The sequence below is a fragment of the Lissotriton vulgaris genome, chromosome 5, assembly GCF_964263255.1.
Source record: "Lissotriton vulgaris chromosome 5, aLisVul1.2, whole genome shotgun sequence".
NCBI lineage: Eukaryota > Metazoa > Chordata > Amphibia > Caudata > Salamandridae > Lissotriton > Lissotriton vulgaris.
In genome coordinates this window covers 831,347,194-831,369,151 of record NC_141693.1, presented here as the reverse complement: position 1 = coordinate 831,369,151, position 21,958 = coordinate 831,347,194, and the positions used below count along the sequence as shown (strand labels likewise).

Here is a 21,958-nt window from a genome sequence, read left to right as displayed (position 1 = left end):
CTGAGCGGCGCTAGTGTCACAAAGGGCACTGATTATTCGTGTGCTGGATCAGCCAGCAAATTTCAATCAGAAAAGTATTCCAAGTTCAAAGTTCCTTTTCATTACAGTATTTTATTCATACTTCAGTCGAGATATTCATTAGTCCATAATCAGTATTCATTTACTTTTTACTACAGTTCATAGGTTCCCAACCATCCACTAGTTCCAATGCATTTCGGCCCACTGGCCTTCATCTGGGAAATCTCTGAAACAAGGAGTGGTATCTGTCACTATATACACTTTAACAACAATAAGTAAATAGTTACGTTTACAATTGACTAGCAACATTGATTTCACGAACATGCATTTTTTGGTGCAACCATTTAAAACAACCCGTGTCTACATACTCATTCAGTGTTGTAATCCGTGATCAAAGCCATAAATACACAAATTAAGTTCGAGCCGGTAATTCAGTGCAGGGAACCTAGAAGATTAGTGTCATGCTTAACAAAAACGCATTGCTTAGCTGCCGTATGTAACAATACTCATTCAGGGTAATATCATTAAAAGAAGTTCACGTGTCTTTTAAGGGAGCTCAAATCCGTTAAGCGTAATGCGGCATGGTTATTCAAAAACGCTATTGTTTCATGCGCGCTCGGACGCTCTAATTGAAAGCTTTGTGTTCTAAGATTAAAGCGCTATGCGATATCGCGAGCGAACTAGCAGCAGTATTTTCTTACCGGTTGTACGGGACACCCCACAGAAAGACTAGGCCCATGCACCACTCACTACCCCTGGTCAAAAGGCCACAACAACAGCCCAAAAAAACGAAAAACACACAAAAATCAGCACAATCCCATGCCATCCATGTCCTCCATGATGTTTAAATTCAAGATACCCCACAGAAAGACTAGGGCCATGCACCACTCACTACCCCTGGGCATAATGGTTGAAACCTAGGCAAAATGGTTGCAGACCTAAGAACACTGCCTGCATTCAAAATGCCCCCCTGCCTCCCAGCACATGGCCTGCCTGTACCAGCACTCAAAATGGCCCCCACCCACATGGCCTGTCCCCATGAACACCCCAAAAAATCGAAAAACACAGAAAAATCAGCATGCACTTGCCTGGGCCTACATAGTATCGCAGTCGCTGTTTCCTCTGCCCACTGAGGCTCTGCTATGACCGCCTCTCGGGGGATCCCAGCTCTAGTGTGCTCCGGGTACTGACACTGCTGGAGTATAAAGTTAACATAGGGAAATGGTGGCATAGCAGACCAAGACGTATGAACTCAGAATTGTCAGACTATGGACCTAGAGTACAAGAAATAGAGTGTGCAGTAGTACACAGCCTCCAAATCAGGCATTGATTTTGACCAAAGATATGTTTATGTTGCTCCATGGTTTTTGCAGGTAACATGCATTGAGAATTGCACAACCAAAGCATTGGTTTGTATATGTTTGTGAAGGTCTCCAAGAGAGCCTACTCTATAGGGATCCTTCATGGCCCTGAAGAAAGTCAGTTGACCCTGTGGTGCACCTGCCAATCTGGTTGGATTGAAAAAACAAAAACCCGAGAGGGCTGAAGTACTTCAGAGGTACCTTTCTCTTTGCCTGAACCTGCTATAGAGACATTCATCTTGCCCCCTTGCTGGCTAAGTTGCCAGTTGTTTTTTTGTTTGTTTTGCCTCTGGCCTGGCAAAGTGTTGGTGTTGTCACAGTGAACGGTTATATGTTGAAACCTTTGACTTTCTATGTTTGCTTGACCAACCTTCCCTTTTTAAAATACCTCACGTGGTGTGATTTGTAAAGGTTTTAACAGGATTTCACCAAATCTCTTCACTATCATGTAATGGAACTTTAAATTGGTCCTCCCATTTCTGATGTCCGAACCTGCTATAGAAACCATCATCTTGCGCCTTGCTGGCCAAGTTGCCAGATGTTTTGTTGTTTGTTTTGTGTCCGGCCCAACAAGGCGTTGCGATTGTCACAGTGAAAAGTTATATGTTGAAACCTTCAACTTTGTATGTTTGCCTGACCAATCTTCCCTTATTAAATCACATCATCGTGTGATTTGGAAAGGTTTTGCCACGAGTTTTCACCAAAGCTCGGCATTATCCTGTAACGGAACTTTAACATGTTCCTCCTGTTTCTGATGTGCATACCGGTCAAGCCCGTGTACTGATGCTTTCTGCAGCTTCACATTATAATGTTGTTTCTTATTGCAATCAGCCTGCATGCTGTATCAGTCAGTTGTACGAAGTGTAGTGCAACCCCCTGTACACCAGTTTCTTTCCTGACAAATTGGTGAAGAGAAAGGTGGCTTCTTCTCTGCTAAAAGTTGTGTCAGGCTTCCATGTAGGTCAGTTGATCGCCCTTCCTGCTTTTTTCTGTCCGCCACATCCCTGGAAAGAGGAGGAGAGGCTTTTCTAACTGAATCATAGGGAAGCTCTCAGTTTTTACAATGAGTGCACAAAAGAATACTAGGCAGACAACCTTCGCTCTTTGGGCTTTTCTGGTGCTAATAACAGGAAGGCGGTGCAGAAACAGTCTCGTCCCGTGCAAAAAAATCATGCTATGCCTTGAAAAAGAAGGAACCCCACAGGGCCTAGGTGCTCATTTTTCTAAAGTCAAAACTGCCTTGACAGGGGGCGTAGCTTGAGCCAGACTAAGATGGCCGCACACTGAGTGCACTTCGTTAGCTATCTGCTATATCCCCACCTAAATCCAGCATAAACGGTCTGCAAACAGAGCACCAAAAACCAAGACCTGCACAAGAAACGACGCAGAACCATGAGGTGACGGCCCCGGCCAAAAATACAGCATTGTTGGTAGAGGAGGCCAGGATCGTGGCCACAGCCGCATTTCACTATGGCGCTGGCCGGAAACCAGTACCCGGAGCACACTAGAGCTGGGATCCCCCGAGAGGCGGTCATAGCAGAGCCTCAGTGGGCAGAGGAAATGGCGACTGCGATACTATGTAGGCCCAGGCAAGTGCATGCGTGTAATTGTGTGACGGTGGCGGGCACTTCAGCTTGAGTAGGCCTCCCAGATACGCTGCAATGCAGGCAGCCTGAATTGAATGGTGGAGCAGCCCCCGGCTAGCTGCAGGAACCTTGGCCGGGAGCAGACTTTGCCGAGGGCGTGGTGGCTGGCATCCGTAAAGGAGTTTTTACCCCTGCTTCGCAGTACAGTTACAAGCTACTATGCACTATTGAAGGTGCGCCCACATGAGACCCAACAACAGCACTGAATCTGAGAGACACTGAGGCCTCCATCCAATAAAGTGTTGTGGGCTATTAGCACAAAGCGCAGAGGTGACATTGATGACAGGAAACAGCCCACGAACAGTGTGAGTGCTAGGAGCTAGGCTGGCAGCTGAGTTGGGAGACTGAGGGGTCCGGCTGATGGCCCGGCGGCTGGAGTTGACAACACACGCCCAGAGGGAGTGCTTGCGACAGTGAAACGGCATGAAGAGCACGGTGAGGGGATCCTTCCCCAGGATAGGGCCTCCTTAATCCATATAAAAGGGGTCTCTCGACCGAATGGTGCTGACCACAGCAGAATCAAAGGGAATAAATGAAAGTTAAGCCGCAAATCTTAACCCACGAAGCAGGGTCTGCAGTGCATCAAATAGCACCCCCTGGGCCTAGGGTGGTTAGTTACCGCACTGGGGCGCAATAAAGGCCCCGAACAAACTAACCAGATTGTACACAGTTGCAATGGGCCGTGATGGAGGAACGGAGGAGGAGGCTTGTCCGCTGGAACAGGAAGAACATGACCCAGACCCATCCCTAAAAGATATCATGCGGGCTATAGCAGGCCTGAAGGGCACCCTCGAGCCAAAATTAGACTTGGTCACTGAAGAGGTAAATCTGTTCAGGGCAGACCTGAGAAAACTGGGTGAAAAAACAAACGCAGCTGAAACGAATATTGGAAATCTGCAAAACAAGACTAAACGCCTTGAAGAACAGGTTGCAATCCTCGCAAAACAAAACGTGGACATAATGGCCCACTGGAGGATCAAAAGGGCAGAGCAAGGCGCAACGATATCTGTGTTGTGGGGGGTGCCAGAGGGTGGGTAGGGACCGTTGGTGGTCCTCTACTTGGAGCACATGATCACTGAAGTCCTTAAGCCAACGAGACTGTTGTGAGAAGTTGGCCTGGCATATGCTGTCCACTATTCTACTGTGCACCTTGCACCAGTCCAAACAACCCTTATTGATGGTATATTTAAAGACAACCTTTATAGAAAGCTATCCTAGTGGTAGCTGTGGAGAGCAGCCTTCAGGCTAAGTCTTGAAGGAATGTAAAGCAGCTTGTTTTATCAGTCTATAATCTCAAGAATGACCAAATGAAAGGAGAACCATACCTGGTATATATAAAATATATATGTATTTATTCTAAACACATCCCTCTAGTCTCTTTATGAGGTTAGAGGCAAAAGTACTCAAAGTAAACTTATTTAGCACACTGTAAATTAGCACAGTATACGTTTTGCCCTAGGGGTCTCACCAACCATATACTAAGAAAGTGGTATAAGTACCGCTGTGAACATAGAGACAAAGCCTAGGGCCTGTAGAACCTCTGGGGCTACCAGGAACCACACAAGTTAGGGATGCAGGACACCCACGGGGGACACATGCAGTGTCTAAACACATCCACAAATCACCATTGACTTCTATGGAGAAAGTTGCGATTAGATTTTCAAAGATTAAGGACACTTAGGAGTGGACTAGGAACAAATCCCTTCAGTACTGGACAGTTCGAGAGTCAAGACCCACGGGAGCATCGACGTACTCGTGTTACCTCACCCGGGGAAGCCAGGTGCATTGGCGTCTTTTCGTGTCGGGTTTTGTCGTTGTTTCTTATGGAGAGCTGCAAAGAAGTGCTGCAGGCGACCAAATGAAAAGTGCCCAGACTGATCTATGGGTGGATCGAAGATCTGAAGAACCTGAAAGCAGAGGGGACAGAGTCTGGGTCACTTGCCAGTGGCCTGGGAGGCAGTAAGAAGATGCCCACCGATGTCTGGTGATTTCAGGTGCAGGAGGTGAAGCTTGACTCTTCAGCCACGAGGACCAGGAGGCGTCGACGACAACCAGGAGCTGGACTCGAGCTGTCCCACATTAGATGCTGAGTGCTGCAGTGTCGGTATCTGGATTGAACCAAACAAGCCTTGGCAAAAGCAACCCATGCAGAATGCAAAGATTGGCTTCGGTGCAGACCAGCAAGGTCTGAGGAACTCACCTCTGGAGGGGAGTCAGGACACATCTGGAGCAATCAGGAAAGCTCAAGAAACAAAAGAGTAACCTTCGTGGGGACCCACCAGTCGACAGACCAGGGATCGCGAAGGAGCCTCGAGCAGGAATGCTAGAAGCGGGCCCACGGAGCACTCGTGGAGTGTAGGCCCACAATCTTTGGTGCAGATGGTGCTCAGGGTTTAGACTACAAGTAGCCCATTGCACAACTTTGGGAAAGCTCGGGAAGTATATGCACTAGCAAATGTGCACTGTGTCCAGAAGTTCCAGTCCCACGTCTCTCGCGATGGCTAGAGGGCTCCGCTTTGCTGGGATCTCGTGTTGGCCTCGGAGATGTCTGGAAGTCCATGTCCTGTGTCGCAGATTCTTCGGGATTCCGGCGGGAGCCTCGAAAATGCAGACCGGCAAGATGCTTCTTTGGTGCCTGTTTGAACAGGGGAGTCACTCCTTGACCCCAAGGGAGATCCTTCCATCTTCTGGTCGAAATAGAATGTCGAAGTTCCAGGATATATGTTGCAGAGTTTTGTCCAGGGTAATCTAAAGTCCTAGGGACTGTGTTCCTATACTTATACTAAGTTTAGGGGATGGACTAACTCTAAAGTCCCACCTATGGGAGGACCTGGAGAGGGGGTGGTTACACCCCTTCCCCTTTGTCCAGTTTCGCGCCAGAGCTGGAGCTGAGTGCCCGAGCAACTGGTTAGAACTGGGATATGCACAGGGACACCTTGTGGTGTGCCCCAGGCACTGTCTGAAAATCATTCACTGAATGCACCCACCCTGCCCCAATACACCTCCCTGGACAGGAAACCTATTGTCCAGGCATCCCCTACCGGAGTTTCATCCAGCAGCAGGAGGTAAGACCCGTGTCTGTGGCAGCAGCATCCGTTTTGTGATGCTAGGGCTCTTTTAAGCTATTACTGGTAAAGTAAAGGTGTACATGTCTTCTCCCTCTAGAAGGGTGTAATTCTACCCCCGCCGCCAGGTCTGGCGGGGGGGTAGGATTTCAAAGTGTTTGACACCAAACACAACATGTTTTTATGAAGCCATTCCAAAGTTAGCATTTACTGCGAGGTTATAATGCACTTAAGAGTATATGGTATATACTCTTAAGTGCTATGGTATGGCTGTATCACAGAACACCTATAAGGAAGGGATTCAGAAAGCTGCAGAGGGGCTCAGCTCATGCTTGGGCACCCTTTCACACAAAACCAAGCACTCTACCTTCAGGATTGTTAAGGCCTGCCATAGGAGTGACTTATAGGTTTATATACCTACCTATATATACCTATATATATATAGGTAGATATAGGTTGACTATATCTTAGTAAGGGGTACTTTCACCACATTACCCAGGCTGCAGTGGCAGACCTGTGGTGCCAAATGTGGAAGGCTTCCCAGGGGTAGCATAATACATGCTTCAGCCCCTGGTAGGCCTCTGGGGTACCTATGCCCTTGGTACCTAAGGTATCATTTACTAGGGACTCACAAGGGTAACCCAGTAGCCAATCTGGAGTGTACCTAATGTACATGCAATCAGTTTAGAGAGGAAGCAGCTAGGCTGGGGTCCTGGTTAGCAGGGCCCCAGCCAGACTAAATTCGATAAATTAGTGAAACACAGCAAAAAGTGGGAGTAACCATAGTAAGCAGATCCTACTCTCCTACAACTTTCAAACCACTTTACGGTGGAGCGAGCGCATCGCGAGCTGGGCTGGCACCCACGCCCGGGCCACCTTTGTGCACTATAGTGGCCCATAGCTCCAACTATCGGGACAGGGACGTTATCCTGGAAGCTGCCCAAACACGGGAAGATATCCAATTTGAAAATACCACAAAACTGATTTTTTCCAGATTTCACACTGCAGGTACAGCCCAAAAGGAGGGCATTTGACTCAGTTAAAAGGGCCCTCAGGGAACAAAACTTGAAATATAAGATGCTGTTCCCCACAAAACTTAAAGTGCTGGCGTATGGGAAGTTGCACTTCTTCACTTCTCCATAGGCAGCGTGGGGTTGGTGGAGGGGTGGCGAATCGCTGGCCAAAAAAAGAATCAATCATAATCACTAGTACGAAATGGCCAGCAGCCTATGAGCTGGAACTGCCCTCCCAGCCGGACATAGCCAATCAAAGTGTTGCAGATAATTGACATTGGGGATCCATGAGACATTCAAATGGGGTTTGAAGTGCTAGGCCCCTGGGCTCTAGGTAGTCATGAGAGTGAGACAAAGAGCAGAAGGCTGGGTCAACTAGATAATACACCCTGGCACGAGGCCAGGAGGTGGGTCTGTTTGACGCACCCATTAGATCTCTGAATGGAGATCGGACTGTAGTCAGAAGAGAATGAAAAAGAAGAGAAACCAGTGCATTTGTAGCACTCATAAAAGTCAAAGATCATATTCTGCTGACATCCTGTGATTACACATGTAAATAATTCATTAACAAAGCATTAATAACAGCAAGGTTATCATTATTAAATACTCATCCTTACACAAAATGCAAACATATCAAATATTCACAATAAAGCTCATGATTAGGTCCTAAACCAACAATAAATAACTGATAAATATATATATATTTTTTTAATTTTTGGAAAACTTTTATGAAAGTGAGATCAGTTACAATCGATACAAAGCAGAACATCATAATCAGCCATCGGAACAGATTCAAACTGAGCAAAGCAATTAGACCATGGCAGTGCAAAGTTCCGTCCCACATATGCTCGGTTGTAACCCAGGAGAGCAATGTTGTAAAGAAAACAACAGGATTAATGAAGGTTTCATTTTAAAATAAAGTGGAAGGGGCAGGATCTGTGGCAGTATAAGTAGATCAAAACAAATCAGGGGAAGCTCAAGAGGCAGGATGATCATAGTCCAGGAGAAACTGCCAGTGGGAGGTAATGATTGCACACGGTATCAGGATAGTCAAAAAAGAAACCAGCAGTCCGCCCACCAATAAGTTCTCGTTCGCCATAGCAAAGCAGTCTAAATCTTCCTTAATAATCGAAGGAAGGCAAGTGTGCAGAGAACTACCCCCACAAAGATCCCGAATAAAGAAGAGAGAATAGAATTAGCCAGGAACAAAAAAGAATAAGAAGGCCATAGAAACAAAGAAAAATAAGAAAACAACAAAACCCTCCCCCATCCCCCCACCCTGCACCCCTGCATGTGGCCATGGCCTACCCCCCAGCAGCGTGCCTGTCGCCCAGTATGAACCCGAAATATAGACAAGAGAATAAGAGAAATAAAGAGATAAGAAAGGAAAAGGAAAGGCAGTAACCAACAGCCCACGATAGGGAAAGAAACATGGGGGAGACTCCCAATGCGGGAACCCCAACCTCCCCCATTACCATCGTGCTCTCGCCAGCGCCCATGAGCTGGAGATAAAACGTCAATTCAAGTTGCAGGCATGCATAATGCTCCAGATAGACAGGGAGCAATTCTCAGAGTCCGGCAGCCAACAAAAATTGCTGGGGGGGAAAAGGGGGGTGGGGGGGAGAAGCAAGCAGCCCAGGAGGAGTGTGCATTTCACCTGGAAAAGGCGTCGGCAGTATCGAGGGTCTTTTCAGGCTCCCTGGCGAGAGACCGGCGCTTCACAAGTTGATGTGTCCGCTGTTGTTGCATTGGTGGTCGGGTGCAGCGAAACGCGAGGTCCCGGTCGCCGGCATCGGGCAGGCCGCCCTGCGCTGGAGAGCGTATCTCCGTCCCCGGAGCCAGGAATTTCGCCGGAATCGGACGCCTCACCTCGGCGTCCCTTCCGACGCACGGAAGCTCCGCGCTCTCACGGGCAGGCAAGCGAAACAGGCGGTGAGGAGAGAAGGTCGGCGGAGCCGGGACTCAGTGCGGCCATCTTGGCCGCCGGCCCGGCTCCGCCCCCGATAAATATTTTCTTAATGTGCTTTATATGTTCAAAATTGCACAATTATGCACCAAATATATACAACAAAATATATACATGGAGGAAAGAAAAGATGACTACTTAGGGCAACACAAGTGAGAGGATGGCCCCCCTCAATTAGCCCCAAAGTAGTCAAAGTTGACAAATACACAGCTCACATTTCCCAGTAAGTAGGTTCTCAAAACATGACTGGGTTACGTTAAAAACAAATTCATATACACCACTTATGGTAATTTACAACCAGATGTGACCAATCACCTCATATTCCAGAATATAGCAGACAATATCACGTTGTCATGATCAAAAGACATGATATTATGATTGTAACAGCAAATGCATTTCATTATCAGAATTTAATCCAGACATCACTGCCCTTAACCGCTTCAGTGCTCGTGTCGGCCGTTGGCCCACGCGAGCACTACCTCCCTGGTGCTGCGCACGACCAACGGCCGATGCAGCCCCACCCACTCCGCCGAACGCCGTCACCGCGGCTAAATTTTTGCCGCTGTAAACGGGTTAATTTACAAATCCAATGCGCCTCCAACTGGCTGAAGCGTAGCTCTCTATTGCCACCCCTTCTATCTTGAGGGACATAATCAATTGCATGAAACCTGAAATTAGCTTTGGGGACACCAGAATCACAGACATGGGAACCCAGCGCATTAGTGCTATCATTCCTCAGTCTCGCTCTCCGGTGTTCATAGATACGCACTCGTAATTGCCTCACTGTGCTACCAACATAAATCTTAGAGCAGTTGCAGACAATCACATAAACTACAAAAGTCGACTGGCAGTTTATGAAGTGTTTGATATCCTTTGTTGTTGTACGAAAAGTATAAGGTTCTATTCATGCCCATATGACAGTCATTGCAATTTCCACACGTAAAGAAACCTCTAGGGCGTTTAAGCCAGGTACCGACAGCAGTCAGTCTGGTCGCTGTATAGCATTTCCCTCAAGGTTTCAGATCTTTTATAGGTAATTGCAGGTTTATCACATAACAGAGAACCCACTCCTCCTAAGGATTTTCCTGTGTCTATGTACAATTTTGAATAGATCTTGGTTTAATTTTGAGTGTGTAGTGATAAATGCCAAAAGTTCTTTATTAGGGATTTTTTATTGATTGTAACTTTGAGTGTGTCAGTTCTATTAACACATCTCACCCGTCAGAGTGCTTGTATGAGATCATAGTCCCTGTATCCTCTCTTTTTAAGACGTTGCAGAGAGTCCTGAGCTTGTTTTTCAAACTGGACATCATTACTACAATTTCTACTAACCCGAATGAATTCACCAAAAGATATGGCGTGTTTAGTACTTGAGTGATGAGCACTATTAAAGTACAATGTACTATTGATGGTGGTCTCTTTTCTGTACATCATACTTTGTAATTTGCGATCCTCAACATACAATTCTAGATCCATAAATGTAATTTTGGTCTTGCACATGTTTATAGTGAAGCGCACATTGAATGGATTCTCATTTAGATATTTAAATTATTGTAGCAAGTTGGTTTCAGAGCCTGTCCAAATCATAAAAACATGATCTATGTAGCGCCCCCCAAAAAAGACATCCTTCGTCTATAGTCCAGCATTATGAGATCATACATAAGTTTTCTTGAACCATCACATGAACAAATTTGCATAGGAAGGTGCACATTTAGATCCCATAGGTGTTCCCTGTTGTTGATGATACCAATCCTGGTTCAATAGAAAGAAATTGTTACTTAAGATTATATCAATCATTTCCAGAATCATACCATTTTGCTCTAGGAAAGTCGCTCTTCTAGTGGATAAGAAATAGTGGATGTATGACGGTACGACGCGGGCTATTACCACGCGTACCATTACAACGCGTGATTTACAACGCAAGTCGTTACCACGACTTGCGCTGTAGGCTGCGGACTTAGGAATAGTTTAATTTACTATTCCAACACCAGTCTCCGTGGATAGTAGGGAAGGTGTTGGAATAGTAAATTAACTCTTCCTTGTCCTTGAGCGCCCTCCAGCGCAAGTCGTGGTTACGACTTGCGTTGTAAGAGATGCGTCGTAATGGTAGCGCCGGGTAACATCCGCGTCGTAAAGGATGTTCCCCGAAATAGTCAATCGCCATCTTTCCATACTCTTTCTTGATACACATGTAGAGAGACTCTACATCAATGGTGACCAACCACATTGAATCATCCCACTGTAAATCCTCTACCTTGTCTAGTATGTCCTTCGTATCTTGAATATAAGTCGGAAGGTTAACCACCAGCGCTTGAGGAATGTGTTGACAAAGTTAGACAGATGTTCCGTCAAAGATCCATTGCCAGATATTATAGAACGGCTAGGGAGAAATTTTTGCTTTTTTATGTATCTTCGGTAGAAGATACAAACATGCAAACCTGAGATGTGAGATAATAAGATACTGGTATTTGGTCTCAGATAAAAGCCCTATTTCTTTCCAATGTGCAAGACGTATATTTATCACAGGCATAGCTCCAGGACATGGATTAGACCCCAATTTCTTATAGCAGTTTTCATCTCTAAATTGTCTAATCGCTTCATGTTCATAATCGGACCTATTCATGATAATAACGTTACCCTCCTTGTCAGCCTCTCGAATGACAAGGGAGTAATCGTTCCTAAGACTGAATAGAGCTCTTGGTTCAGCAGTAGTAAGATTATCCATATTGTGCTTGCTTCTACCACCCACTAGTTTGTCCTCCAGTCAATACAGCTCATTGCAAATCAACAAAAGTGACTAAATAAACAGAAATAGAAAGAAAAAGAGGGCAGTGAAGTAATACGATTATTACTACCAAGGTAAGATTACCAAACCCCAAAGAGACAGCAGTACGGTAGGTTTTACATGCACAGTGCAGAAAAAGAACCCTTAGGCACCAACTGAAAAGTCGGTTGTCAGTTGTCTTCATTGGGTTCTTGTTTGGAAAATAGTCTCCAACAGTGATAGAAAAGTGAATTAAAAGGAGTACGACTGCTCCCCGAACCTGAAAGACTTTTTTAATAAGGGGGTAGTTCTGACTCCATTAAAAACATTAGTGAAGAGCGGACATACGGATAGTTATGTTAGTTGGAACCAAGTAGTCCTATACAAAAAAACACACAAGGGTCGACATGTTTCTGCTATAAGGAGCCAATAATCAGCTCAGCATTCATCAGGACCAAAGTAGTCCGCGCCTCGTGATTGATGCACGCTAAGGCGCCGCTACCAATTGGGGCGGGACAAAAATAAGGATTACAAACTTGAATGTAACTGGTGCACAGGTACTTCCTCGTGCGTCCCCTCCAAAGCGTGAGGGATGAAGAATTTGTGCGTATTAGGAGCGGTATACAACCGTTACAACGCAACTTTTACAACGACCTACCATTACAACGCAACTTTTACAACGCAAACTATTACAACGCATTGCGCTGGGGGGCGCTCAAGGATAGGGAATAGGTTAATTTACTATCCAATAACCTTCCCTACTATCCATGGGGACTGGAGTTGGAATAGTAAATTAAACTATTCACTATCCAGCGCCTAAAAGCATTATGCGTTGTAATGGTATGCGTTGTAAAAACCGCGTTGTAAAGGTAGGCGTTGTAAAAGTATGCGTTGTAACGTCATACATCCATTAGGAGCAGTGCCCCTTAGGCTCGTGGCAGGGGGATTCTTCACGCCCGGAGCATTTTCGTCCCGGCGACTGCCCTCCTGAAGACCTAACGTGTACACATCCCCGGCTCGAGTCCGTACTCCTTTTAATTCACTTTTCTATCACTGTTGGAGACTATTTTTCCAAACAAGAACCCAATGAAGACAACTGGCAACCGACTTTTCAGTTGGTGCCTGAGGGTTCTTTTTCTGCACTGTGCATGTAAAACCTACCGTACTGCTGTCTCTTTGGGGTTTGGTAATCTTACCTTAGTGGAAATAAATAATCGTATTACTTCACTGCCCTCTTTTTCTTTGTATTTCTGTTTATTTAGTCACTCTTTTGTTGATTTTGATTGAGTATTTCAAAGGGGTATAAGAGTGGCCTTTTGACCCTTCATCTCCTGTTGTTTACATAATACAGCTCATTGGTAACCATTTTGCAAAAAACAGCATTGCTGTTTAAATGTGGTCCTTGTGGTCTGAATTTACTTTGTTGATGTAGGCACTGGTGCACCCCACACCAGGGCATGCAGTTGTTATATTTGTAGATTTAGGTTTTCCCATGTTGTACTGATTTAAATAGAAGGCTGTGTAGAAGCTGGTATCAGTTACTGTTCTTGTCTCTATTCAACCTTTTGATCAACAATTGATTACAGCTTCAGTTTTTTGTGCAGGGTTTGTTTTGTTTATTCCAACACTGTGCCAATTAATTCAGTTCGTTTAGCAGGTGCTGCACTCAATGGGCAGTAAATACACTTTTGCATTATTTCACATGTAAGCACAAAGCTCTAAGCAGCCCCACTAGGCCATCTGGAATTCACACAGGCACCTGAAACGCTTAAGGGGGCTCCACACTGGTGTTCCCACATCCGAGAAATCTGGGTGCACTAACACCAGGCTGGTTACAGTTGGGTGGAACTTTATTGCACCTGGGAGTACCGATCTACCCAACTTACAATCGGAGCCTTTGAGTCACAGGAAACTACTTGTTCTAGACCTCGATATGTAACACAGTGACACAGTTGAAGGGCAGCAAATTGCCAGTGCCCAGGGAATTGCCCGCTAAATCTAATAATGTTGCAAACCCCGCTGCCCCAAATATGGGGAACTCCTGAATAGATTCCTTAGCCCGAAGGGTAATTTGCTTATCACCCTGCTGTTCCCCACCCTTTCAAAGAAAAGGACCGAAACCAGGCAAGTATCTCACACTCTACTCTATAACATGTTAGGGTCAGATTTAAAATGTTGTCAATCAGACAACCGTGTCAGAGATACCAGTGCTTAATTTGAGCCAGTGGTTGCCAAGAATTACGTCTGGTATGCTGTTACCTGTATTTTACCATGGTTGTCCAATATGTCAAGAATTACCGCTAGTGTGCCAGCTTTTTGTCACAGGTCTCTGTTATGCTAAGAAATGACTCACCGCCAGCATCAGTATTTTACCATGGATGTCTCAATAAGACATGAATTACCTTCAGTAGGCTAGGGCCAGCTACAGTCTTGGAAGCATAGCACCACATTGTCAGTCACACTCATTCACATTCACTAACTCACACTCACTCATTTATTTTTTATCATTCACATTCTAAAAGTGGCTTACACTGATTCACACTCTTTTATACTCTGTCACTTGCAGTTATGACTCAGACTTACTGAGACTCAATCTCACACATTCTCACTCACTACCTGTCACTGAACCACACACACACGTTTACACACACATTCACACTTTCTCATACATACACACACCCTCTCCAATAAAAACACTCTCACCCATGAGCAAGCACACAGCATACATTTAAAAGCGTTTTTACTTACATTAGCTGCCACCAAAGGTCTCATTCCTGCAAAGTGTATGCCATTTTTTATTACACTAATAGTGAATAATGCAATATTATTCACTATTAGTATAACGAAAAAAAAGACACAAATTCAAAAGTGTAGAATCACTCCTGTGTTCTTTGCAATGGTTTTGCCACATCTGAGGCCAGAGGTTGCAGAGGAAGTGCCACCGGGACCCTTAGATGTCGTCTATGAGAGTAAGCCCTCTTTATATGTAGTCTCTTAAGTCTGATGAGGCTGGTATCAGTAGTTACAAGCTTATTGTAATTATGAGCTCCATAAGAAAACCACAGATCTATTTTTTTTCACCCACAGATTTTGGCTTCTGAAAGGAACCAAAATCTCCAGGTGAAACTCTTTGATAAAGTACACAATTACCAGGGGAATAGGACCCAGAATGTCAGACTCCCTGGTAAATTTGTATTTCTCACTGGAAACCAGGGTCAGACTGTGACAAAAAATAAGCACGGGGCACCAACATCGTATCGTACCCCATTAGCAAACCACATATGCAAATCGGGCATTTCTGAAATTGTGAACACATCCTGTATAAGTGTTTTGCAAGGTATGGAAGACTACATGCATTTGTGCTTGTTGCAGGCATTGTTTGTTGAATAGCGAGGATATCAACAGTAATTTGCAAAGCCAATGGGTTTGCCTATGCGAGATCTGTTGGCTTTGTCAATATGTTTTTTAAACATGTTGCTCAGCAGCATTGACTTCATCATAGCTATTTTATTTTATTTATTTATTTTTTGGTTTAGCCGTGTTGCGCAGCTGCGTGAGCTAGAGTAGTTGGGCCCACACATATTGAAGACAAAGTAGCTTCTTCATGGGCTTTTCAATAAAGAGCAGAATGGCAAAATTGATTGGTTTGGCCTTTCCCCCCCTGTATTTATGATATTGAGGGTAGCTTCTCAGAGGGTGTTTGTGGTGTTACACACCCCTAATAAATGTATTTTCTGGTAAATAGTTGGGTACAGCTGTTTTCAGTCAGGTATGGTGAGGTGTCTGTTGAAATTCAGCAGGAATTTTTACACAACACAGACAAAGGCGCACACACACTCTACTCTCTCTGTTATGAAAGTTTTCAAAGACGTTGGTTATTTTACAAAATATTGTGTTTTCTCTCACTTAGTCCCCCTACGAGTCTGTGTCTCGCTCCCTTTCCACTGTCCCTTAAAACCCACTAATGCGCCCTGCTTGCTGTGTAATGTATGTATGTACATGATATACCAACATGGTTGTTGTAAAATCTGACACTCACGCCAATCTTTCTGACCAAGTTACACCCCTGATTGTTCATATGTAACTGTTTTGTTTCTTCTCCAAAAACATAATCTACATTTTAATTGGCACCCGTCTAAATTCAAAGTGATAGCAGGTCAGGCGGTTTAAAATGGGTAAAATAGTGTAGGTTGTAGGTAACGTAATCAGTGCTTCATTTGAGTAAGTCATGCCCGGTGGGCCTATTGACACTTTTTTTAGCAAAATAACTTATTTTTCCATCTATAGAGTTTGACCCATAATAAGAGAGAGCAATGCAGAAAGGAGGAAAGAAAGATGAAGATCAAGACGGGAAAATTGTCAATAAAGGGGAAAGCAGGGGATGAAAAATATTCTTCACGAGTGAAATAAAGGAGCAGGGAGTGTAGGGTGGTGTATGAAAGGGATAAGAGGTGGACTCGAGACTAGACATCCGTATTATTCGGCAGTCTTCCCAGGCATCTGGGAGTGGCGCATCTCACACTGTGCCCCCTAAGGAGAGCAGCTCTCTGGTTTTCTAGTCCTGGAGTACTGGGATCGTTAACAGGGACAACCATAAAGATTTAGACTGAGTTTTCTCACATCTTTCCTGCATAAGACGTCAGTCATCCACGTATTCATCAAGCGCAAATGCACCCACTAATGTAGATTGTCCCTAACTTTGCTTTCACCTTTTTGTTGTGTTTTGTGTTAGACAGTGGTCCGGGTGTTTCTGAGGACGCTGACGTTTTTGACACACTAAGTGAAGATGGCAGTCAACCTCATTTGATAAAATATGGTACCATCCTTCCAGAGATAACGAAGAGACGTCCTGAGCCTCTGCCAAGGACTGAATCCTGCAGCCGTACCGAAGAAGATGAATTGTACATTTCAAAAGGTACATAAACAATCGCAACTTTCTTACTGCTTTGATGTTTCGTTTTTTCCATTTGCACAGGAGGCAAATGAGAAACAATTTAGAAACTTAAGAGCTAGCTCACCGTTGCCATTGGTTAGAAACCTGCAGGGGCGGCTCCTCCATTAGGGCAGAGGAGCGTCGCCCCCACAGCAGAAACATAAAATGGTATTTTAAATATCATTTTAAGTTTCTCGTTCTCGCGCTGCAAGAAAGCAGAAGGCAGGGTATGCCTGGTTGGGGGCGGGAAGGAGTGTATGCCTGTGTGGGGCGGGTGGGTGGGCGGGTCGGGGAGGAGTGGCTTGCACCACTCTGAGTGCCCTGATTGTTTGGTCCGCCTAAAGCAGTCATGCGCACTCTGCATTTCCTCTATGTAGGCTGCATGCATCCTACATAGAGAAAATGGCCTTGCTACAAGAGCCCGCACCAATCACAACGCTGCCATTGCAGCGTTGTGGTTGGCTTACGGGAGGGGTGGGAGCATGCCTCTTCCTGTTCCTGTTGCTCCGCGAGACCCGGGTCAGGAGCAAAGGCGGCATGGGAACCGGGTAGGCATGTTTATTTTTGTCTTTGGAACCCCCCTACCCCCTGCAAAAACCCCTTCCTCCCCACCGCGAGTATTGCAAGCCTCGACTGGAAACCTGCACCACAGCAGATTCCTCTTGACACCTTTGTCGTTTGTAAAGTGACAGTCGAAATATCACTTACATTTCAGTAGAACTAGTCGTTATAGTACATTTTACCAGAAAGTTCATATAATACAGTTGGGCTCAATTTGCGACTGTGGGTGCGTGCTTCTTGGCAAAGGTCTAAGAGCATCCCATAATCGTTTGCCCTTGCTCCTGTAGTAGCAAAAGCTAAATTGTTTCAAATTATTATAGAAACTATGAGTTCTATGATCCTCTAATGACGTAATTAAATATCTGTGAATATATGTAAGAGGCAATGTACACATCCTGAAGTTTAATGGTAAAGAGCAGTTAAGAACAGGATACACAAGAAGTCAAGAGTGAAGGAATCATGTTGCCTTGCTTTGCATCAACACTACAGTCAACACTAAGGGCGTTCCACTTAGCGTTGACTGTAGTGTTGACACTGAAGTCAACACTAAGGGGAGCGCAATTTGTGGACCTCATGTACCATGATGCAAAGTAGCAAACTTTTCTGGGATTTGATGTAGTGTCCGGCCACACTCTTTTCCCTGTTCAAACTGATTTCCATGACCTCCTCCACCTTTTATCACATTTCCCTAATGTTCCTTTTTGTAAAAAATTGCATTCTGGCCCATTGATTACATTTCATTTCCCAAGCTGAAGAATACGGCCCGGGTTCCGAGAGTACGGCCCAAGCGGGAGATTTCAGCCCAAATGCGGACATAAAGATACAACTCGTAAATGACATCTGTGAATACCAAAAGTCATTTAGTTAAACTTTGTCTCAAATTGCCTTTGTGAATCGGGCCCCAGGACCGGTGGGGAGAAATCTGCATTGCAACGCAAAATATTCGACTCATTAACTTCAGTGCCCACTGCATACAGCTCACGATAGTAGTGCAGTAATGACATAATAATGTCTTCTTGCGTGAACATGTCTTGGCCCACTGAATCCAGAATCTGAAGGATAGTGTACCCCTTGTCTCCTCCCGAAGAAGCCAGGCTAACATGCTCCCCAATATGTACAGCTCACGATAGTAGTGCAGGAGAACCATATTAATGTCTGCCTGCATTAACTTGTCTTGGCTCATTGAATCTCGACTCTAAAGGATAGTGTGCCCCCTTGTCTCCTCTCGAAGAAGTCAGGCTAACATGCTCCCCAATTTGTCCCTCTCCGCATGAACCCTTGCAATATCAGCCCTGTAGTCATATTGCCGCAGGTGCTTTACCATCGCAAACAATACAATTTTTTCTCTTTCAGCAAGCAGCTTCTCTCTGCCCATGGATGTCTCCTTCAACTCTCAGGGCTGCCCATTAAGGACCATCTCCTGCTGTCTAATGTATGAGTGCTATCTTATTGGAGAGACAGAAACTTTGCACTACCAACCCGAAGGCCTCTCATTCGTATCCCATTGATGCTGTTGAATCTACATTGTCAAACCAAAAATCAGTAATCCTCTTACCAAGCGAGGCCTGGATAACTGTGTCATCAAGCAGGCATACACAATCTGTGAGGGGACAACCTGTCAGGTTTGTCAGATTGAAACAACACTGTCCTTCAGGATCAAAGCAGCGGGGCGATGATGTGATGACTGTCCAACCGCTACCCCTTGTCTTAGCTCCCAGAGAGAGAAAGTAGACCACTACTTTGCAAGAGAACACACAGGGGAAAGGGGGAAAGGATAACAATTTTAAAAAGCAGCTGAATATATCTGGCTCAGATCCCTTAGTTTTCAGACTCCACGCTTATATCCTATTTCTGATGAACTACTGCTTGGGACTTCACATGACTGTTTATCCAAAGCTCAAATATGACATAGCAAAAGCAGTATTGAACTGTTCATCATGAAACACTGTAGGTTTGCATAATAAATGCAAATGGCACTGACAGAGGAAAATCCCAACTTTCTTTGATCCCCAAAGAAACGGTTGGGGGGGCGAGGGGTATCTGTGGGGGCTGTATCACTTGAATGGAGGCTGGACCTGATGCAGACAACAAAGGGGTATGTGATGCAGAAAAGTATCCAGAAGCCTGTGTCCTCCCTCCTGTAGAAGATTGTACTGGTTGTTCTGTAGTGGCACCTGATGTATGTAGGGGAGAAGGTGGAGTCTAATTCCTAATATATGACCCTCCACTACTATCTGATTTGCCCTTCCTTGACAGCCCAGCTACTTCCCTCCATACAGCCCCAGTTCCTTCCTTAACTCCTGATTCTCTGTGCGAAAAGCATTGACTTCAATTTGTAGTGTAGAAATGATCTCTAAACTAGAGGTAAGGACAGTATTGGTTCTAATGTGAGCGCGTTCCTGCGTTGGCCTATTCATTTAATTGCAGAGCTATGTTTATATATACCTAACTAGGTGACAAAGAAAAGAAACAGATATTGAAATATTCAAAACGTGTAAAAATTTATTTTTTTTCCCCTTTCTTTTTTTTAAATTTCAATTCATATGAGTTCTGTTATAAATCAGAAATCATAAAACATTTATCAATTCATATCAAAAATTTCAAAACAAATACAATCGAATCATAAATATCTACAAAAGAAGAATCTATGTACAACACACAACATTATTTGATAGTGGCCCTTGGTGACACTCATGTCTCAACACACTCACGTGCTAACATTCATACTACACTCAAACTCCAAACTGAAATGGTGAAAGGAACTGGATTGCAAGATGATATTGCTGAAAGAAGGTAGGGCCAAGATGTGACATAAGGCTCCCTTCGCAGATCTACGCGCGTTTCGGCAGTTTACACCGCCTTCATCAGGACCAATTTCATCATAACTGTGCTGATACCAAGGGACCAATAATATCGCACAACACTACAGTCATCAGAGAGGCGTCTTCAATGCATTTCAGAGGATAAGACGTCCTATGTCTTCAATAAATAACTTTATTGTAAAACTTGAGAAACTTGAGAAACTCTATTAAAATTTATTTTGTGGCAAGTTTGCAGCTTCTTCTTAGTAGGTTGTAGTCAAGGGGAGGTATTAGGGCTTCGGCGAACAGATGGCAGATTTTACATCTTAATTTTAATATGCGAGGGTGGTCCTTTCGTGTTTGTTGAGGTTATTCCATGGTCATTACCCTTATGGACACCGCCGTTTGGAGTTATATGTTCACACCGCACGAAGCCTCCTCCGCCGGTTTATTGAAGACATAGGACGTCTTATCCTCTGAAATGCATTGAAGACGCCTCTCTGATGACTGTAGTGTTGTGCGATATTATTGGTCCCTTGGTATCAGCACAGTTATGATGAAATTGGTCCTGATGAAGGCGGTGTAAACTGCCGAAACGCGCGTAGATCTGCGAAGGGAGCCTTATGTCACATCTTGGCCCTACCTTCTTTCAGCAATATCATCTTGCAATCCAGTTCCTTTCACCATTTCAGTTTGGAGTTTGAGTGTAGTATGAATGTTAGCACGTGAGTGTGTTGAGACATGAGTGTCACCAAGGGCCACTATCAAATAATGTTGTGTGTTGTACATAGATTCTTCTTTTGTAGATATTTATGATTCGATTGTATTTGTTTTGAAATTTTTGATATGAATTGATAAATGTTTTATGATTTCTGATTTATAACAGAACTCATATGAATTGAAATTTAAAAAAAAGAAAGGGGAAAAAAAATAAATTTTTACACGTTTTGAATATTTCAATATCTGTTTCTTTTCTTTGTCACCTAGTTAGGTATATATAAACATAGCTCTGCAATTAAATGAATAGGCCAACGCAGGAACGCGCTCACATTAGTACTGTTGTTTGTTCCCCTCTGTTCCTGGGCCACAACTTATCTGCTTGAGGGGGTCCCTTACTACATGTTAAGGACAGTATTGGTTTCCATCGTCCAGGCTGGGTACCTAACGTGGGTTTGACAATCTCTCAGGTTTGTCAGATTGAAACACCACTGACCCTTAGAATCAAACCAACAGGGGCGATGGTGTGATGGCTGTCAAACTACTCCACCTTGTGTTAACTCCCAAAGAGCGAAAGTAGGCCACTACTTTGCAGGAGAACACACAGTGGAAAGGGGCAATGGATAAAATAAAAAAAAAACTGCTGAATATATCTGGAAGCCCTCTTCTGAAGGGTTCTCATGGGGAGTAGAAACGTCTACTCTCTGGGAATTACCAACCTTGTGTGTGTTGCCCTGTATGCAAGAAAGGAGACAAGAGTGTATTGTCATTCGCCACCATCGTCACACAGCATGGGCTCAGCATAGTATCCTATGGCGACGACACCCAGCTCATCCTCTCCCTCACAAAGAATCCCGAAGACACCAGACTCGACTTCCAAGAAGGAATGAAGGACGTCGCAGCCTGGATGAACAACAGCTGCCGGAAGCTCAAATCGGAGAAGACAGAGGTCCTTGTGCTCAGACCCTCCTCCACCGCCAGGGACAACACCTGGTGGCCTTCCGCCCTCAGAAACCCACCCACTCCAACAGGCCACGCCCAAAACCTTGGCATCATCCTAGACTCCTCCCTCACCATGACCCACCAGATCAATGCAGTCGCCTCCACCTGCTT

The 21,958-nt window shown here is 44.7% G+C and overlaps 1 protein-coding gene across 3 annotated transcripts in view; it reads left to right on the top strand.

Moving 5' to 3' along the window:
* Nucleotides 1-21,958, top strand: part of PIK3AP1 (phosphoinositide-3-kinase adaptor protein 1) — a 1,689,354-nt gene that overhangs the window by 1,047,856 nt on the left and 619,540 nt on the right. For all 3 annotated transcript variants that reach the window (XM_086922323.1, XM_086922324.1, XM_086922325.1), the window contains one exon: nucleotides 16,566-16,748. In XM_086922323.1, the coding sequence (XP_086778449.1) occupies nucleotides 16,566-16,748 (183 nt within the window). The remainder of the gene's footprint in view (nucleotides 1-16,565; nucleotides 16,749-21,958) is intronic.